The 20,807-nt window shown below is 43.8% G+C and overlaps 1 protein-coding gene across 1 annotated transcript in view; it reads left to right on the forward strand.

Annotated features, from left to right (window-relative positions):
• robo3 (roundabout, axon guidance receptor, homolog 3) overlaps positions 1-15,798 on the forward strand; it is a gene marked incomplete at its 5' end in the record, with an annotated part of 127,984 nt that extends 112,186 nt beyond the window's left edge. The window contains 18 exons of the mRNA XM_083665387.1: positions 2,206-2,287; positions 2,822-2,990; positions 5,500-5,666; positions 6,397-6,518; positions 6,772-6,988; positions 7,239-7,363; positions 7,704-7,887; positions 8,072-8,308; positions 8,557-8,596; positions 8,722-8,861; positions 9,044-9,322; positions 9,439-9,586; positions 11,310-11,537; positions 11,861-12,054; positions 12,216-12,329; positions 12,558-12,725; positions 13,279-13,421; positions 15,077-15,798. Of these exons, the coding sequence (XP_083521513.1) occupies positions 2,206-2,287; positions 2,822-2,990; positions 5,500-5,666; positions 6,397-6,518; positions 6,772-6,988; positions 7,239-7,363; positions 7,704-7,887; positions 8,072-8,308; positions 8,557-8,596; positions 8,722-8,861; positions 9,044-9,322; positions 9,439-9,586; positions 11,310-11,537; positions 11,861-12,054; positions 12,216-12,329; positions 12,558-12,725; positions 13,279-13,421; positions 15,077-15,088 (2,769 nt within the window). The 3' untranslated portion in view covers positions 15,089-15,798. The remainder of the gene's footprint in view (positions 1-2,205; positions 2,288-2,821; positions 2,991-5,499; positions 5,667-6,396; positions 6,519-6,771; positions 6,989-7,238; positions 7,364-7,703; positions 7,888-8,071; positions 8,309-8,556; positions 8,597-8,721; positions 8,862-9,043; positions 9,323-9,438; positions 9,587-11,309; positions 11,538-11,860; positions 12,055-12,215; positions 12,330-12,557; positions 12,726-13,278; positions 13,422-15,076) is intronic.
• Between the last annotated feature and the right edge of the window lie 5,009 nt (positions 15,799-20,807).

A 20,807-nucleotide genomic window follows, 5' to 3' on the forward strand; every position in this document is an offset into this window, starting at 1 on the left:
GGAGGTAGAAACTGGAGGATGGGCTCATTGTAATGCATGGAATGGAATGAGGAATGGTATAAATCTTTTTTTATTAATTTTTTTACCATTCCTCATTTCATTCCATGCATTACAATGAGCCACTTCATTTTCTGCCTCCACCAGCCTCCCCTGCTTTAGAAACTGCAGTAATTCACCTGGTCATTATTTTGCCTCAGGATTCATCTCAATGTAGATCTTTCTTTCAGTCTTGTTCAAATGGTCCCTCTTTCATAGCGCTCCTCCTTTAACTAAGGTGGAGAGACACAGGAAGTTGTCAGGGGGCAGAGGGCTGGTGGTCCTGACAGATGGTCTGTTTGTTCCCTACCCTGGGACTGAAGAGATGCCATTACCCTGGGACCACAGCCAGACACACTCTCTAGCACTGTGCCAAGACTAGGACAGGGAGAGAGGGAGGGGTGAAGGGAGGGAAGGGGGAAGTGGGGGAGAGAGAGGAAGGAGAGGGAGGGACACTTGAGTACTGTACCAAGCTATAACTGGACAGGGAGAGGGAGGAAGAGATGGAGAGTGTGGGAGAAAGGGAGCAGGTGAGGTAGAGAAAGGAAGAGAAGGGGAGGAAGAAAGGGAGAGAACAGGAGAGGGAATGGGAAAGAGAGAAAGTGGAGAGGAAGGACGGGAAAGATAAATCAGATTTTAGATAAAAAACAAGAGCATAGGAGAAGAAACAGGGTGGAAAAATGTAAAAAATTAGAAAAAGAAAATGATAAAATATACTGTACAGTATGGAGAAAATGAGGAGACACAGAGAAAGACTACACTTCAGAACAAATTGCAAGAGTGAAAAGAGAAATAGAAAAGTCTAGTAACGAATGTAAACATTTGGCTCCTTCTCGCCTCTTCCTCCCTTCATTCATTTTTAACAATCTGCTTAGCTGCCAACCATGATTAATAGGCATGCCCGTTTACCCTTTCAAGCGTGCCTACTCCCACTCCTCCAATCAGCTGCCACCACCCGGGACCTGCGGCCCTCAGACAGACACGCCATTGGCTGCCACAGAGGTCTGTTCAGGGCCAGATGGCCTATAGGAGGAGAGAAGGGAGAGTAATGTTCTACTGGACTTAGAGTCACCTCTCATGTCTCTCCTGGGGCTTTTAGACAGGGCACTTAAACTGGAGTAATTCCAGTGGCAATGTGAGTTGTTCAAATGGATAAGAATGGGAGGTGGCACATTACGACCAACACCAACAGCATTATCATCTTTTTATTTATTTTATTTTATTTAACCTTTATTTTAGCAGGGAGTCCCATTGAAACCAAGGTCTCTTTTACAAGGGAGACCTGCATACACACAGTTTACAACCATACATAATACAAATACAGAATTGTGTGTATGTGTGAGTGAGAGTGAGAGTGAGAGTGAGAGAGAGAGAGAGAGAGAGAGAGAGAGAGAGAGAGGCAGTGTAGCCCACTAACCTGCTGTCAGCACCACTGTTGTAAGCAATTTCAGCCCTCGTCTCGCTCTCAGCCGGCCTATGAAATTTTAATAGGCACCGTTCTCCCTGACCCACACTTACAGTCACACACAATCCAACACACCCTCACACACCTTCCTCCTCCCTCATCCACACTTTTACCCATACCATTCCCTTGCTAATCACATGGCTAAGCATCATCAGCACACAGATTTCTGGTTGTGCTCTGTCAGAGCTGCAGAAGTTTGTTAGACCCCCTCTGGCTACTAAAGAGACCTCATTGTATCCAAAAAAAAAGCAACAGCAGATCTCAAATGCCTTTTGACAGAGTACATATTATGAGGTAGATTGATAAGGAAACAGGAAACTGTACATCACAAAGCTGGATACAATAGTAACAATTGATACCTCAGCAATGACCTGGAGCTAAACATAGTGCAATGCTTATATTACTATAATCAAAATCCCAAACTCAATGATATTACCCTTCTGAAATCATTGGGACACCTTTCAGCCTGCTGTACCACTATGATAACATTTTGAATAAAAACTTGTTGGTATTGGCCGTTGGGGAGATATCGTACATCATTATAGAATGTTCTTGGAGGATTATATTATAAATACTGTGGGCAGATGCTCATACTTATCTTGAGAGAATCACCTCACACTTAATGATAAAAGGAAGAGGTATTGTGCCTCAGTGCCCTAGTGCATCCATACACCCATGTTGACGAGGTGCTTTCTTGTTGCCAGGAAACCGATTCGGGGGCCTACACCTGCGTGGCTTCCAGCTCCAGCGGGGAGACAAACTGGAGCGGGGTACTGACAGTCAAAGGTAAATATGCGGTAAACTCGTCCCTACTGACTAATAGTACTGAAGCAAGCAAGTAGATACTAAGGTATTAAATCATTATGAGATGTCATTGAATAGAGCAGTAAGGAGCTAGAGGCTAGAGGCTATTTTGTAAATGTAATCGTACAGATGGGTGTTGTTTGGTATGAGGCAAAGTAGTCATAAGTGCCTTATTGCTTTTATGAAATGGAACTATTATGGAGCTCGATGGTAGTGATAATGGTTGTACTAATTACAATTCAATATAAGAGGACATATGATGCTTAACTTAAATAGTAGCTTTCTTCAGGCCTTATTACTTGTACTAATGTTCAATTCAGTAAGCCTTTTGCTATGGGCATGAAATACAGCTGGTCTTTTTGTGTGAATATTGCAGTTTTTAACAGTGATGATGATAGTAGATGGTACTAGATGTAATTTACTGTAATTTGAAGACAGTTTACACTGCTCAGGAGACACACAGAACTTACTCACTCTCTATCTCACCCACCCCCCCCGCTCTCGCTCTCTCTCCAGAGAGTACAGGCTCATCTGTGCCCCAGGCCTCAGAACCCTTCCAGCTACCCGGCCCACCACAGAAGCCTGTAGTGACGGACGTGACCAGGAACAGTGTCACTCTCACATGGCAACCCAATGCCCATGAAGGAGGGGCCGCCGTCACATCCTACATTATCGAGGCTTTTAGGTGAGCCAATCATTCATTCAATCAGTCAAATTAGATTTTTGTTGTTTTAGATGTGCTTAAGAGGAAATCCAGGCTTAAATTCCAAAGATTAAGCAAAGGCAACTTGTGGCCAAATTTGCTAGGTTGGAAGAAACCTTGTAAAGAACCAGAATGAGTGAAGTTAACATGACTGTAAGCTACTACTGTATAGAGTTTTTAAGATGCAGGTTGACTCGTCTCATTGCTTTGACTAGTTGTTTTTGAAGTATTCCAGTTGTACTCTTGTTACTCTGTCACACCAACGCTATTCTAGTCATGCTTTTGACACTTAAACACACATGCAATGCAATCACACAAACACACATACACAGCCCCACCCACATACTGTATATACAGTATGTTCTTTTTTCTCTCACGCACACACTCACACCTTCCACCTCCACACACACGTACACCGTTTTCTATTCTCCAGACCCTTGTCCTCTCTCTACCAGAGGTTGCTGTGGGCAGACAATTCTTCATCCATTATGAATGGTGTGTCAGCAGCACGTGAGCAATATTAGCCAGGCATGACGGACAAGGGAGGCTTACACACCCCCCTATGGACATCGCAACCCTGACCCCTTTCACATTCTAATCAGCTCCGGCTAGGCTGGAGGCTGGACTGTAACGTACACTCAATTCTACCCAGCTGCCCCAGTTAGCATTAATCCCCTTCAGATGTTCGCAGTTGTTTGCAGCTCTGTGCACCGTGAATCTAAAATGCTAATGTATTCAACTGCAGTGGGCGCAGATAGGCGCAAGTCCTTGGACTATTGTAAGCTGAGAGTGGAGCTGGAGCTGGAGTTAGGTCTAATTACAGAGAGGAGCTCCACTGGGTCTCGCAGAGGATAGGGCGCAGTGGGACGGAGGGATGGATGGAATGAGGGATAGAAGGATGGATGGACGGGATAAGGAAGTGGGTCCAGATGCAGACAGATAGTGTTACAGGGAAATAAGTCCCCCTCTTCATTCAGGAGGGGGGGTGGGAAGCATCCCATCAGGACTCACTCACTCAGCCCTTAATCACCCACTTTGCTCCCTTTACCCCCTGGGTAGTAGTTAGCACCGTGCCTAGTAGCCCAAATTGATTCTTTATAGAGATGCTGCGGGCACTGAATGGGCTGTTTACAATAACATTTCCTTGCCGGAGGTGCTGATTGCTGTTTGGGAGGTGAGGGGGTGAGGGGTAGGGGGAAAGGCCATGGGGAGAGTAAAGGTGTGTGTGTGTGTGTGTGTGTGTGTGTGTGACTCCTGAAACCTTGTTACTACGGAAATGGGCAGATTTACTGCAAACCCTCTTTTCATTTTCTCTCGGTAGGAGGGGTGCACTTTGTTTTTCCCCATTTGCGGTGCAGAGAGTGTGTGTGTGTCTGTGTGCTAGTGTGAGTGTCCCTTGCCTCAACATCTCGTCCGAGCACATGGACAAAGTGACGTTGGATTTATCACCGGCAATGGGCGTCCCCCGCTAGAGAGGACTATTTACGATCCGCACAGCGTTTACCACGTCGCCTAATTGTGCAGGTCGGCTGTAAACTCGCTCTACTGCTGCAGGCAGCCTATGCCCAGAGGGGAAAATAAAAAAGCAAACTGGGGAGAGGGGGACACGTGACCATGGCACTAAACAAGGGTGACAATAAATTTAAGACGAACGGGAGGGAAGAGAGAGGAAAAATGCATACAGGACCACCAAGAGGCCAAGAGGAAGGGCTCATTTGTGGCTACCTTCGGCAGCTTCGCTTTCACAAGATTTATGATATTACTCATCAGAGAGGGAAATTGTATAATTTTCAAGTGATCTTCTCGCAGAAACAATGTCAGAACAAGCTAATTTAAAAGAAACCCCTCCAAAAAAACAACACAAGTTTCCCAGCTTGTCATACAAACACAAACACACACAGCTACACGTTGTTTACCAGATGTGGTATGATGCAGAAGTTAAAGTCAAGCGAGCTAAGAATATCTCTTGACATTGCCTCGATCCATCATCCATTCAGGAAATCGCAGTGCGTCAAATCAGTATCTCAAAGCATCATTGAGTACAGCATTTAAGGGGGCAATCTGGGATTCAAACAACAACAAAGCAGTCACCCCGTGTTTGTTTACAATTACATTGTTTACAAATAATCGAGTAAAACAAGCATATATTTTATGTTCTGATGGGGTAACAGTTGAACTTGAAGCTCATGAAGCATGAAGCAGGTTATAGTCTTCAAGAATCAATGACTATATATCATTAGTTTAAAAGTAAAAAAATTTATGTACCAATCCCACATTCGCCCTTAAATGACTAACACAGTGAAACACCTGCAAACAGGCTTGGCCTTTGTTCCTTTTATTAGAGTGGTTTGTATCAGATTTTCTGTAAAAAGAAAGTGATACATAGCTTAGAGTCGCTTTTGAGTAGCGACATGGGTCAGTATAATCAGCTATAGCATCAGGATTTTGAGTATAATAATGAGAAATAACAAATTGTGCTCTCTTTCTATAGCCAATCAGCGGGCAGTACGTGGCAAACAGTGGCGGACCTGGTTAAGTTGGAGAAGCACATGGTCAGCGGTCTCTTCCCCAACACAGTCTACCTGTTCATTGTCCGTGCAGTAAACGCATACGGCCTGAGTGACCCCAGCCCCATCTCTGAGCCTGTTCGCACACAAGGTCAGTATCTGGGGGGACACACAACTTTGATTCAATATTGACTCAAATCATAGAGCTCTTTGTTTAGTTTTTTTTGTACTGAGAGAAAACCAAGAATAAACATTACTCTGATGCCACTTACAACATGAAGGAATGTATGTTGAGATTATTGTTTGCATTAGTCTTTCAATTCAGTGCATAGCCCAGAGTTATCTTCAAGCACAACTTTAAAGGTCTAGTATGTAATCAAGCTTTCTAAAAGCGTCCTAATGGTTGTAATGACTGTTGTTAACTATCGGTAGAGATCAGGGAATGAGATCTCTTGAAATAAATGTTTTTGTTTTTTTTACAAACGCTGTATGGTCCGGAAAAGGCGCTTTCTAAATTGGAGTGTCCTATATGACACTCGGTTTGCATACAAACATGTTGTTACTGTCAGGGGTGTTCTAGGGGAGTCGACTCCGGAGTCAATTTTCACCAGTCTCTGGTGGCTGCCTCTTTGAATCGTGCATGTATGCAGACACGCAACAGCTAATGTCTGACGCTGCAAGTCCATTTCTGGGGTGTTATATTATTATTAGGGAGGATGCTGTTGTTTGGAACTTCAGTTCCAACCGAAGTTCAAACTGCCACATGGCCAGAGGTAGCAGATTTCCAACAAACTTACGCCCTGCTCCTTTAAAGCTTTTAAATTTTGTGACTGGTAATAAAACTATAAGAATGGTACTGATTGTATCTCTTTCCCCATCAGACGTGAGTCCTACAGGTCAAGGAGTGGACCACAGGCAGGTCCAGAGAGAGCTGGGAGAGGTGGCCGTTCAGCTACAGGAGCCTGTTACTCTAACCGCTGCCAGTGTACAAGTGTTGTGGACGGTAAGTATCCTGACCTGTAGTTGCCAGAACCCTTATCAAGGGGTATAACATTGTCATCTCTGTGTTACCTCAGTGACTAACATTGACCCACTCTCTCTTTTTCTCCATCCCTCTTCCCTCTCTCCTCCTCACTCCCTCATTCTCTCTCCCCCTCCGTCTCCCATCTCCTTACCGCCCTTCTTCTCTGCTTTCCTCTACCTCTCCCCTTCCCTCCTCTGTTCTTCTCTCTCAATCTCTCCCCCCCTCCATCCAGGTGGACCGTCAGTCCCAGTACATCCAGGGCTACAGGCTCCTCTACAGGCCTAGCGGCAGCACCTGGCAGCTCCAGGATGTCAAGGCCCCGTCTGAGCGCAGTGCAGTCATCACTGACCTGCTCAAAGGCACTGAGTATGAGATCAAGATCCGGCCCTACTTTGACGAGTTCCAGGGCAAGGACAGCCAGCTGCTGCTGGTTCGCACCCCAGAGGAAGGTAGGAGTGGCTACTGGCCCCCCGGCAAAATTACAAATAATACAATAATTCAAAGGTTATAATTATTTATTTGAGCAGCACACAGGTTTTAACTAAAACATTTTGGGAGCAGAAACCAGTGTCTTATTTTTCGTATCATAAAATGAAGTGCTGCTGTATATTTGTCCATTTTAGAGGAAAAGGAAGGGCCCAGTCATTGTTGATTGATTGCTATTTTAGCAATTTTCAACCTTGCTTTTCTCCCCTTTAGTGCCAAGTGCCCCTCCCAGAGCTATCACGGTGGTGACAGTGAAGCTAAGTAATAGCTCCAGCATCAGTGTGTCCTGGGAGCCTCCCCTTCCCGAGATGCAGAATGGAATAATCCAGGAGTACAAGGTACTGTAAACTGATCAAGCAGATGAATTGAATCCATAAATTACCATCTATCCATAAATTAAGAATAATATTGAATATAAATAAAAAAAATATATATATACATTTCATAGTCTGCTATAGTCTGCTATTTAATATTTACCTAAAACTTACACGAGAGTATAATTATTACCTTGAAATTAGTCTGCAGTCACATAACTGTAGTCACCATTTGTGTTGAATTATTCAAAGAACTCAAGAGAGTACCTATTGTTAAACACCACACAAATATCAGCTTAAACATGACTGTAAAATATATTGTAACCTATCACATCTCTAATACCAACCCAATGGGCTCCAACAGGTGTGGTGTATGGGCAACGCCAATGACAACCAAACACGCTACCACATCAATAAGACAGTGGATGGTACCATCCTCTACACGGTACTCAAGGGGCTGCTACCAGGCATACTGTACCAGGTGGAGGTGGCAGCAGTTACCAGTGCTGGAGTGGGCACCCACAGTCGGCCTGTTTCCATCCTCATCAGTGAGTCAGATAGTTTAGATAAGAAATTTGATAAGCAAGAGGGCAACATTGGCCGTCCCTTTCTAGCGGTGAATGGTCTTAACTGAGCTTTCTTTCAGTCTTTTTCTTTCTTTCTTTCCTTCTTTCCTTCCATCTCTCCCCCTACTCCCCCCATCTCTCCCTCCCCTTTCCTTTCCTCTCTCAGAGTTGCCAGCGGAGCAGCCCATGGTGCCTGGCGGGGAGGAGCTGGGGTTAGAGGAGGAGGGAAGTGTGAGCCTGGTGGAGCAGATTACAGATGTGGTCAAGCAGCCGGCCTTCATAGCGGGGATAGGTGGAGCCTGCTGGGTCATCCTCATGGGCTTCAGTGTGTGGATCTACTGCCGCCGCAAAAAGAGGAAGGAGCTGAGCCATTACACTGCCTCCTTTGCTTACACACCTGCAGGTACTTAATATGATGTGCTGAACACTACTCTGGTACAGTATAAAACATACCTTATGGAGGAAAGTACTTTACACATGTTATCCATCCTTTTTATTAACTTATATGATTTATTGTTCATTCACACTGTATCACACCACACTGTGTGGATTAGGCAGCTTGTAGCCTACTATACTACTATAAAGGAAATAGATATCCCTTTAACCATACCTTCATTTTAACATGCCCATATTCCTTCCTGTCTTTTGCAGTTGGCTTTCCACACGGAGAGGCCTCTGGACTCAATGGAAGGTAAGGATCACTAGATATTAGCTCTTCAGAGTATCTGTCCATTGCATTGTTTTTTGACCTGGTGAAAACAGAGCCATTGATGGAGGTTAGATGTGATCATTGTTTTTATGATTGCATTTCTCCAGGCCTGGCATGCTTGGTGCCAACATGGGCAACTACCCATGGTTAGCAGACTCCTGGCCCACCACCAACCTGGTCCACAGTAGCAAAGATGCGGTCAACTGCTGCACATCCAAACAGGACACAGCTGAGAGATACTACAATGGTAAGAGACATACTACCGCTTCCATATACATAAACTGTAGGGTTGGCTCTACAATGACTTTAATATAGTGTTAGTATTCATAGTATAGACCTTAGTAACCAGTTCCTTCAATATAATGGTAACTGACGCTAAACAAAATGTAACTTCCTGACCTTTCAACTTTCACCTCTTCTTCCTCCCAGAAGCGGGCATTTCCAATTACCTGAACCAGACTGAGAAATACAGCACAGGAGGTTCGACTGAGGGCCCCATCTACAGCACCATCGACCCCACCAGTGACGACCTGCGGAGCTTCAACAGCCCTTACTCCCAACACACCACGCCCTATGCTAGCACTCCCGTCATGCCTTGCACCAATCAAGGGCCCCACAGCCCTGAGCAAGATGGTGGCCACTGGATCACCCAGCCGGGGCCCTCTGGGGCCCAGTATGCCCAGCCTGACCGCTGCAGACCTGACAACGGTAAGAGCAGCACTGCTAGGAAGACATTACAATCTACCTATGGACAGATCTAACATTATTGACAAATATACACATTTCCCAGTACTAAACCATCCTCTGTGTATGTGTGTGTACAGTTAAACCCAAACAGAAGTCGATGGGCAAGGCGGTGAAGACCCCCTCTCTCAACTGGACTGAGGCCTTACCCCCTCCCCCCTCCTCTGGGGAGCTGAAGCAGTGTGCTGAGGAGGAGCAGCCAGACCATGAGGAGGACATGGAGCTAGGGTGAGCATGGACCAAACATTTGAGAGTTGTCTCAAAGTTGTATGCGTTACGGATAGGGGTCGCACTCCCCAGTGGGGTCACTAGGTGTCTCTCCGGCCACCCACTGTGCCGCCTCACTCATGGACTAATCAGCTGCACCTGTGTATAATTGTCACTGATGCCTTATGTACCCTCACTTCTCTTCACTCCCAACTGAGTCTTCACAGTGTGTGCACCGTGTGTTGGTCGCTTGAGATACATAAGCCATTGAATATATACGAGTACTGTTTTGGAGACTTGGTTCTCTCCCTTTTTGTTTTCGAGTTAAGTCCGTGTTTGTATCCTGTTTTGCCAGTTTGGTATCGCTGCCTACTCGTCTGCCTCCTTTATATGCACCGCACCTAGGTCCGCTCATTATAACAAAACGTTACAGTATGTTGGTTATTTGATTTCCATTTGTCTACCTCTCACTTCTATTTACAGTATTTTTTTAATTAATGATTTGCACACACAATAACAAATGAAAAGAAATGGCAAATTAAGATGGAAGTTAAGATACCTGGTAGGGCTTATAGAAAAACCTCCCCTAAAAAGTAAGAAAATAGTAATAATACAATTAAACAAAATGAAGAAGTTATTTATGGCTAGTCTAAAATTTGCATTTTAAGACAGAAGTTTGTCACAAGAAAAAATAAAACATTTTAATTAAATGAAAATAAAATAATATGAAAGGTTTGATTGAAAAGGAATATTAAGACAGTTGCTCCAGTGATGGTAAGAGAGCTCCACTTCTAGCCATCACTGACAGGTAGAAATGTAGCCACTTTCCCCCAACCTCCCTCACATAGTGGCCTCTTTGTTAATGCAATTAGCAATGTTCCCCTTCTCATGTTCCTATCTCCTGACCCCTAGAACAAAATCATCATTCCCCTGCCATCTCATTCACCAACCAAACCTAACTAGACTTTAGCCCCCCAACTACCTGCTGATGGCGGAGTTCTCAGTTTCGTGATGGACCCGACATACCAGAGTAAACCTATGAGTTGCCCCCGTGGTTTGCTTAGCAGCGCATTGGCCTTGATGACATTAACTAGCTAACTCCCTGGCCTCACCCATTTGTTCTATACTCGTAGGTACACACACACACACACACACACACACACACAAACACACACACATACAAAAAACACAATTTTGAAAACACACCTTTACAGATATCTTAATGCAAAACCATAGCACACATTACATACCCAGGGTAGGTTAGTTTGATGTAAGGGTTTTCGGCATAGGGACATGGAATGTGCTTTCTTGCCCTCATATTCATCTTGTTGACAGGCATAGCCCCCAGCAGACCTGTAGCAGGGAAAGGGACCTTTGGATGCCCAGAGGGCAGACTGGCTATCATACACTAGAGCAGGGGAAATCGATACACTACAGACCAGTGCTGTAGACAGTAGCAGTTCAAGAGGGAGGGAGGGCCTTCATCTTGAATGAGTTATAATTGATCACCAACTGCACATGTGGTGGTGACTGATAACATTATAATTACCTATACTTCAGTGGAGGCTCGTGGAGGTAGAAATCAGAAGACGGGCTCATTGTAGTAGATGGAATGGAATGAGGAATGGTATCAAACACGTGTGCTGTACTCTCATAACTCAACAATAATCTATCATCTATCATCTGCTCTGTCTAAAGTTAGGCTCACCTCATTCTAAATTGTACCATATCCTCCTCTCCCTAGCTCTGATGTGGAGGAGTGGTGTCCGCCCCTTCCAGAGAGGACCTATCTGATCGAGGGGTGTGAGGATGATCCCTGCCCTCCCCCCAGGTGTGATGCGTCCTCCCCTGCTACCTCCTACAGTCACCAGTCCACCGCCACCCTCACGCCATCACCCCGAGAGGAGAGTCACCCCTCCCACGGCCATGACACTCTGCGTCAGCATCACCTTGATGGGCAGCAGTTGGCACGGTAAGGATTGGCATGGGCACAGTATAGTCATAAACCATAAACTTAATTCTGACTCTAAGCCAGCTGGAATAATGTTGTTACCCAAACCTCCTGAATTATTCTGAATTACTCTCACTCTTTAATGATATAGTTATAATATTGCCCATCAAACAGTAAGTAGCACTTACTATTGATAACAGCTTTTGATTAAGCTAGTGATTAAATTAACAGATAAGTGAATAAGTTAGTAGTAAAACATAGGGTCAGGGTTAGAGTTAGATAAAGATTACTACATTGTTGTCATTGTCTTATTGACTAGCCCTCTCTTGTTGTCCATTCAACAGGAGGTTACCCTGTGGTCCCGTCCCAGTCCCCCGGGCACCCAGCCCACCCCTCACCCAGTCCAACCCTAACCTCTCTGCCCAGCATGACACCTCTTTAGAGGTTGGCATGTCGCACCGCAACGGCTTGGCGCACCGCCGCGACCTCAGCCAGGGGGCAGCGCTGAGCTCAGACAACATCAGCTCCACCACGCCCGGTTGGTGCACTCAATATGCACAGAGACACATGTACACGTGATTCCATGTTATGCTTCAAACAATCCATTTCCTGACATGCAAACAGTCAATTGTAATACATGGTAGAAGGTAGTGTACAACACCGTCTTGGCATGACATCATAATAATGTTTTGTTCACAGTCCGAGCCCGTCCCTCCCCAGCAAACACACACACTCCCCCAGGTCAGAAATCACGTGTGAAAAAGAAGACTTCCAAGAGTGGCGCATACAGACGGGAGCTCAACCAAGGTAAATGTGTGTGTGTGTGTAGGGGGGGGGGGGGGGGGATCAGTTTGTGAATTCAGGGTTCACGATTTTTTGTGTGTGTCACTTTATATCTACCCTTTCATTCCCATGTCTGTGTATGTTGGGCTATTGTGGATGTTAAGTGCATGTGTGGACTGTGTTTATCTATATAAGGATGTCTATGTGTTAGCTGCTGCTCTACATAAGTCTAACTCTCATGTCACCCTATCTCTCCAGACCTCCCACCACCTCCAGAGCCACCCCCAGAGTACCAGGGTCTACAAGTGGGGGCTCCTGATTGTGGGCACACAGCCCTGGACAGAGAGGTAGGCTCCCTGTCCTCTATGGAGAGGAGAGAACACAGTGCCCCCCACAGGAATGGATCGGGACAGCGGCGACAAGAGGGTGAGAGACACAGTCTAAGAACTACACTTTAAGGAGTTATGCTTACACAACATTACTCACTCACTCACTCACTCACTCACTCACTCACTCACTCACTCACTCACTCACTCACTCACTCACTCACTCACTCACTCACTCACTCACTCACTCACTCACACACACACACACACACACACACACACACACACACACACACACACACACACACACACACACACACACACACACACACACACACACACACAATCTTACATCCCTCATCACAGCACTTCTCAGACACGGTCTCAAGATTGGTTAGTCCTCGAGGTCCCACATGTCTCCTCTGAGCTGGGTAAAACTGACTTTAGTCATTGTGCTTCTCAGACCTTGTTATAATTGATTGTTGTCTGTAAAAAGAACATTTTATTGTCTGTGTAAATGGTGTCCTTTTAAAATCTTAGATGCACACTCTGTCCAATGAAAGACCCTCCTTCATCAATAGAACAACCATGTCTCTCTGTCCAATGTGGAAACATCTGACCCTAACGTTCTCCTATATGCCACCCATCCACAGATGAGGACATTATCTCATATGGCAAGCCTAGCTATCTGGCACGAGGCCAGATGTCCAGCAATTGCTCCACTACAGGAAGTTCATCATCGCGAGGCTCCACGGGGTCGCGAGGAGGGCCCGGCTCGAGCAGGAAACGCAATGAGGTACTGTAAGAAACAGGAACAGGAGTTCAAAACAGATAGAAAGCTTTCTCAGTCAGAGCACTACATGTTTCTGATGTATGTAATGACATAAATGCTCTATATGCAATGAACGGCAAATATAAATGTGCAGAACATGTAGCTGTTTACTCGCTAGTGTCATACATGTTTGAATAATCATTCACTAACATGGAAATGCTGAGTCGAGAGGAAAGACTAGGCCTGTCAGAAGCAGATATGTGTGCTTGATTTACGTCGACCACTCACTATGGTACTGTATCTCTCTTGAACACACAGATTAGAAAGCACACACATACAAGCACACACTCATGCACACTGAATTTATGTCTGTCATTCACATATCCTCTCTCTTTGAAGAAACACACACAGACTAAAACACACACACACACACACACACACACACACACACACACACACACACACACACACACACACACACACACACACAGAATAAAAACATACAAACACTTACGCAAACCCAAACCCTCTCCAAATCCTCTGCACAGTATGGGATAATGTTCATCCTACACGCCCACCCCTCTCTCCCTCTGTAGTGCACTACTGAGGGTACACTTCTCTGTGTGAGTACCTGTTTAAGTGCACTCCCTGCAGGCTCCCTAGTGAGTAGGAAGAGAGATGGGGCCTTTTAAGCAGGAACAAGTTGTTCAGTCTGCAACGAGTTGCCCTCTGGGCCCCAATACTAGCAAAGAAACAACTCTTTTTCTTTCTTTTTTTTTACGTCTTTCAAATCTAACTTACTCACATCAGTCTACAACCACTTTAAATGCCGTTGGATCTGATGATTCCCACTATCAATGTGTACTGTATTCAGTAACATCTGCCACTGTTGTGTGTGACCATTGTAACTCCCACCAAACAGAGAAGTACATATTTCTACACTAGACTAAATCATTGGTCAACTGTATTCACTATCTAGGAGTAACATGGGCTTTAAGTTCAGACACTGTCCTAAAGATGTTAGGTCTGAGACTAAATAACTAAATGACTACTTTTCTTGGTCATTCTACTTTGACCTAAGCAGAGATCTAAAATGGGAACCAGGGGAAACCCCTCACAGAAGCAAAACAGACACACACATACACACGTTATCTTTCCACAGACAGGGTTAGTGTTAGGTTTAGTATGGAGAGGCCGGGCTGTACTCCCTAGTAGATGTGTTTTGTGTCACTCGATCTTTGCTTCCCCGTTTAATGCTCAATACCCCTGATCATTTTGGAGTCAAGTAGTCCATAAAGGACAAACAAGAGGCGATGTAATAAGGGGGTAGATGAGCATTTAGTTACAGCAAGATTGAGGCAAATCAAGTTTTTGCCCCATTTTAGAACAGTGATTAGTCACAATTTGTGTTTTCTCCTTCCATCGTGAAATTTAAAGGGCACCTCATTTGGGTAAAATGAGAATTATTTTTTGCTTATTCAGTTTGAGCTGTTTTTGGGGCTCTATTTTGAAAAGGATGAGATTTTGTGACATTTTATAGGAGAATTATAATCTATTCTAATCTTGTTCTTTCACCCTATTATGCAGTGAGTTGTGTTTCAGAGAAAAAAATTTTTCTAAATGTTTAGAGAAAAACTTTTTTTTTTTTTTAACATGTTTGTTTGTTTGTTTCTATTCAGGAAATGAGATAAGTGGATACAGGAAGACTTCAAAAACACCTTTGTCACTTGACGTTCCTTTGATGCCTCCAGTTTCATTCTTCCATTGATGCAAACAGCTGAAAAGGAAAGAAGGAGAATTTCAGGAGTACTGCCTCACTGCAAAAGACCAACAGACTTTCATCTTGTTGAAATCATTATGATTATTTATGACTCGGGCTTGTCTCAAACTCATTTGTAAATAGCCATCTCTGTACTGTTTTTACGTAGGCTCTGGATACAGGGAAAGAAAAAAATATATTGTATTTATAAGGAGAAGACAAATGTAAAGGTCCATTATTATAAAAAGTTTGTCTTGAATGTGCCAACCTCTTTTTTGTAGAAATGTATACCTTCGGAAAACATAAATAATATTGCACTCTCTTGTTGTGATGGAGAACAACAACAAAATATGAAGCACAATGTGTGTATCTGTCGAGCAGCCGGTCGGACAACCAAACTGCGGGGGTCCTCATTCTCTTCAGATGCCTCTCTGCCTGTCGTGTCTTTGAATCCCTACGCCCATCGTCCAATCAGAATGTCGTTCTTTTCTACGTTTCTTCTTTTGTTTTTTTTGTTTTTTTACAGAGAAAGCTTGTGATGAGTCAAACATTGACATTGTAAAAGATTGTACCCTGTCACTTTCTGAAGGAGTGTTGCTGCGGTAGTGGGATAAACTTGCATATTCTGTTCAAAAAACCAAAATGACCTGTTCTGTCGACTAACTTTTTGCTAGTCTTGTTGTTTTGTAAAAATACAATAAAATACATTTGTTGAACTATAAAAATGTTTACTTCTTAAAATGTTCATCATATACTGTACACTTTAGGACTGCACAATTGTGTTCTAGCCAAGTGCTAAAACACTTGATTGAACTAATCATCAAACCCTTGATTAATTCAATCAGGTGTGTTAGTGCTGGATGAGATCACAAATATAAAGTCCAGTGGGTCCCCAGGGCTGGAGTCTAAAAGAATTACAAACTTTTATTTCAGGGTGAACTATTCCTTTAACTATTCCGTTGCCTCCCCTTCAAGTGGAAGAAAAAAAAAATGAAGCTTAGTTGAAGTCATGTTTCCTTCTTTTTCTTCTAATGCCTCAGACAGTTCACAGAACTCCACACCTGGATGAGTCTGCACGGAGAAGCATGAAATTGCCAGTGTGAAGGCCTTTTTGCCCAGAGCTCTGAAAAGCAAAAATAACACACTCAGTCCACCTGAGACACGGGACACAGGACATCACCACAACCACAGATAAGTGTCCAGGGAGTGTTTCTTCATTTTGCCCCAGCAGTGAACTGAAAAAGGGGCACAATGTTGGTACTACTCCACATAGCCTACTGTTTTACCTTCGAGCAAAAAGGTTTGTTGTGGAGATGACAGATGCACAGACAGAGGACAGCCATTCTTGGATCAAGAGCAAGCTGATTGATAACATGACACAGGCGCATCTTTTGAGCCAAAACATCATCACACTCATCTCTCCAAAGAAATGCGCTACACAGGAGCTCATACACAAATACACCTAGACCAACTGTACAGTCGAGCGCTCAATTTCAAGTAAGCCTTCAGCAGTACAGGCCTGTCAATATCAACCACCAAGCCCCCAAACCTTTGCCCGATCACTCCGTTCTGGCACCGCTGCCTTCACAAGGATGCAGTGGTCGCGCTGTTCAGTCACGGCTTTTCACTGTCTTGGCGCCCTGGTGGTGGAACGAGCCTCCCACTGTTGTCAGGGCTGCAGAGTCACTACCTATCTTCCGCCGTAGACTGAAGACCCATCTCTTCAGGCTACATCTTTATTGTCCCTCCTAAAAAACGTTTCATCCCCCACTACCCCTCTGTACAGTTCCTCTACTGTTAATAATAATAATAACAATTTAGCTTATACTGACTCATGTATAGATGATTCACTTACTTTAGACAAATGTACTTGTATGTATTGTAAGTTGCTTTGGATAAAAGTGTCTGCTAAATGTCAAAAATTAAAAAAAATGTAAACCACCAAGCTACAACACCCATCTGGAGTGGAAGTACCATCATGATGGATACTAATTCATAAATACATCAGTTGATTCTAATTAATTGACTATCAACAGGGTAAATGTCACACCAGTATGCAGTACGGTGAATATCATGTTAGATATCTCAAATAATAGCTCACATGTGGGTGCCAGTTAGTTTCTGTTTCAGCCAACTTTTGAGGCAAGGAACATTCAATGCTTTAATCATTTTAATAAGCTGTACAAATGAGGAATAATAAATCAATGTCCATGAAAAACCCTATGAGAACCCTCACTCAATGGATCATATGATCACAGTTTGAATTATGTAATTGGCAAACTGGCAACTCTTGAGATATTCAAGAAAGGGAAAGTCCTCAGCCTAACCTCCGGAACCTCAATCCGCATACCTCTCATGCCAGAAGAGCCCCTATCTCCCTACATACCCCTCCTCCCCCACTCCACCCGTTTTTCTCTCCCTCCTCAAGTGTAACCTCATCTGCCATAAATCACACAACTCATTCATTAGGCCAGTGTCCCTGCAGAAACGCCCACTGGGGCAAGAGAGAGGGGATAGTCTGAAAGAAAGAGAGAGATGGGGGGAAGGAGGAGGAGTAGATGGGTAATTTAAACCCCTGTCCCGTTCCAAATTTCAAATTTCCATGTTAATTGCACAGCGAGGAGATGGATGTCTTTGACTTTTGGGCCGACGGGATGATGCATGCAAAAGGAGTCTCAAATGAAGCCATACATATTCAAGAGGTTATATGAGCTAAATAGAGGTATGTTAGTCTGTCTGGGAAACCACAACAGAGACTGCCATATACTTATTCTGCAAACAATTGACTTTGGCCTCAAAGTTTGTTGATAAAGGTTCTTAAAGCAGGTATGTTTGTATAACTGTATTACCCTTTTAAGGTAATATTCACAGTATCAATTCTTTACTCCTTGAAAACAACTGAGACTTGACTTGACTTTTCACATCAGCGTTAAAAGCACCATTATTCTGGAATAAAACAACCACCATGTGTCAACTAAATCCACTATCAGTCTACTAAAAGTTCAGTAAGAGATTAGTCTAAAAAATTAGAGGATGAGATAAGAAGAAAGGAGGAGTAAAGAGCAGAGAAGAGGAAGATGGAAGAGTTGTCAGAAGGAGCCTTCTGCCTAATCTACTCACTGAGGGCCAACAGAAGGCCTGCTCCCATGGGGGTCTGACCTATCCACTCACTCCGATCACACAATGCACACGAAACACCACCAACTGGGGCCAGAGACCATCACCACATAGCACTGGGAATGTGTGTGTGTGTGTGTGTGTGTGTGTGTGTGTGTGTGTGTGTGTGTGTGTGTGTGTGTGTGCTCATGCATGCATGTGTGTGTCAAGTAATGTACATGCACAAAATGTTTGTGTGTAGTATAAGCTTAAGGTGTGTTGGTGTGTGTGTGTGTATGTGTGCGGTTGTGTGTGTGTGTGTGTGTGTGCTCATGCATGCATGTGTGTCAAGTACTATACATGCACAAAATGTTCACGTGTAGTTTAAGTTTAAGGTGTGTTGGTGTGTGTGTGTACATTTGTTGTGTTATGGACTCAATTTAAAATGGATAAAAAAATCAATCCACACACAATACTCCATCATCACAAAGTGAAAACATGTTTTTGGAAATGTTTGCAAATGTATTAAAATTGAAATACAGAAATACCTCATGTACATAAGTATTCAGACCCTTTGCTATGACACTTAAAATTTGCTCAAATGCAAAAATATCTTCAACATGTCACTCAACAAAAGTTGAATTGAGTCTATCTGTGTGCAAAGATAATAGTTCATGTGATTTCGGAATGAATATATTTTGTTTTTATAGTCTCTGGTTTGCATAGGAACCAATTACACACTATGTGGATTAGGATGTCCCTACCTACTAACTCAGCAAATTTCATAATTTTCTCATGATCCTGACAAACTCCCCAGCCACTGCCGGTGACAAACATGCCAACATGATGCAGCTACCACTATTCTTCATACGAGGGATGGTGCAGAAACTGCATTGCATGTGCTGGATTTGCACTAAACTTTGTAGTAAAACCAAATAAATATATTTCCAACCACTTTCTTTGCTGTATCACTTGAATTAATTGTTGCCAAACAATTATCGATATGAGATAGATTATTTTCCATTAAGGGATTCTTTTTTGGCTACTTGGTTATAGACCAATTTTGTAGAATAACTGAGATGATGTTTTTCCCATCCACTGTGCTTTTTCCTCTCCCCGATTCAACTTTGTAGATTTTTGTAAGTCTCCCCAGGCCGCAGGGTAGCATTCCTCTCCAGTTTGTAATGACAACCTGATCCACACAGTGTGTAATTGATTCCTATGCAAATCAGAGACCTTATAATATATATATATATATATATACAGTGGAGGAAATAATTATTTGATCCCCTGCTGATTTTGTTAGTTTGCCTGATTACAAAGAAATGAGCGGTCTATAATTTCTATGGTACTTTTATTTTAACAAATAGAGACAGAATATCAACAAAGAAGTCCAGAAAAAAACACATTATATAAAGTTATAAATTCATTTGCATTTGATCGAAGGAAATAAGTATTTGATCCCCTACAAACCAGCAAGAATTCTGGCTCATACAGACCGGTTATATGCCCATGAGGCACACAGATTACTCCTGTCACTTTAAGAAAGTACTCCTAATCTCTGGGTATAAAAGACACCTGTCAATAGAATCAATCTCTTCCATTCCAACCTCTCCACCACCATGGGCAAGACCAAAGAACATTCAAAGGACATCAGGGTAAGAGTTGTAGACCTGCACAAGGCTGGAATGGGCTACAAGATCATCAGCAAGAAGCTTGGTGAGAAGGAGACAACTGTTGGTGCAATTATTAGAAAATGGAAGAAATACAAAATAACCATCAATCGCCCTCGGCCTGGAGCTCCATGCAAGATCTCGCCTCGTGGGGTAAGGATGATCATGAGAAGGGTGAGGGATCAGCCCAGAACTACACGGGAGGAGCTTGGTAATGATCTCAAGGCAGCTGGGACCACAGTCACCAAGAAAACCATTGGTAACCACACTACACCGTAACGGATTGAAATCCTGCAGTGCCCGCAAGGTCCCCCTGCTCAAGAAGGCACATGTACAGGCCCATCTGAAGTTTGCCAGTGAACACTTAAATGATTCAGAGAAGGCTTGGGAGAAGGTGATGTGGTCAGATGAGACCAAAATTGAACTCTTTGGCATAAATTCGACTCGTCGTGTTTGGAGGGAGAGAAATGCTGAATGCTACAATCCCAAGAACACCATCCCCACCGTCAAACACGGAGGTGGAAACATTATGCTTTGGGGTTGTTTCTCTGCTAAGGGTACAGGACGACTTCACTGCATTGAGGGGCCAATGGACGGGGCCATGTACCGTAAGATCTTGCACGAGAACCTCCTTCCCTCAGCCAGAGCACTGAGGATGGGTCGTGGATGGGTCTTCCAGCATGACAATGACCCAAAACATACGGCCAAGGCAACAAAGGAGTGGCTCAAGAAGAAGCACACTAAGGTCATGGAGTGGCCTAGCTAGTCTCCAGACCTTAATCCTATAGAAAATGTGTGGAGGGAGCTGAAGCTTCGAGTTGCCAAGCAAAAGCCTTGAAACCTTCAGGATTTGGAGAGGATCTGTAAAGAGGAGTGGACCAA

This window comes from Argentina silus, assembly GCF_951799395.1.
Source record: "Argentina silus genome assembly, chromosome: 2".
NCBI classification, from domain to species: Eukaryota; Metazoa; Chordata; class Actinopteri; order Argentiniformes; family Argentinidae; genus Argentina; species Argentina silus.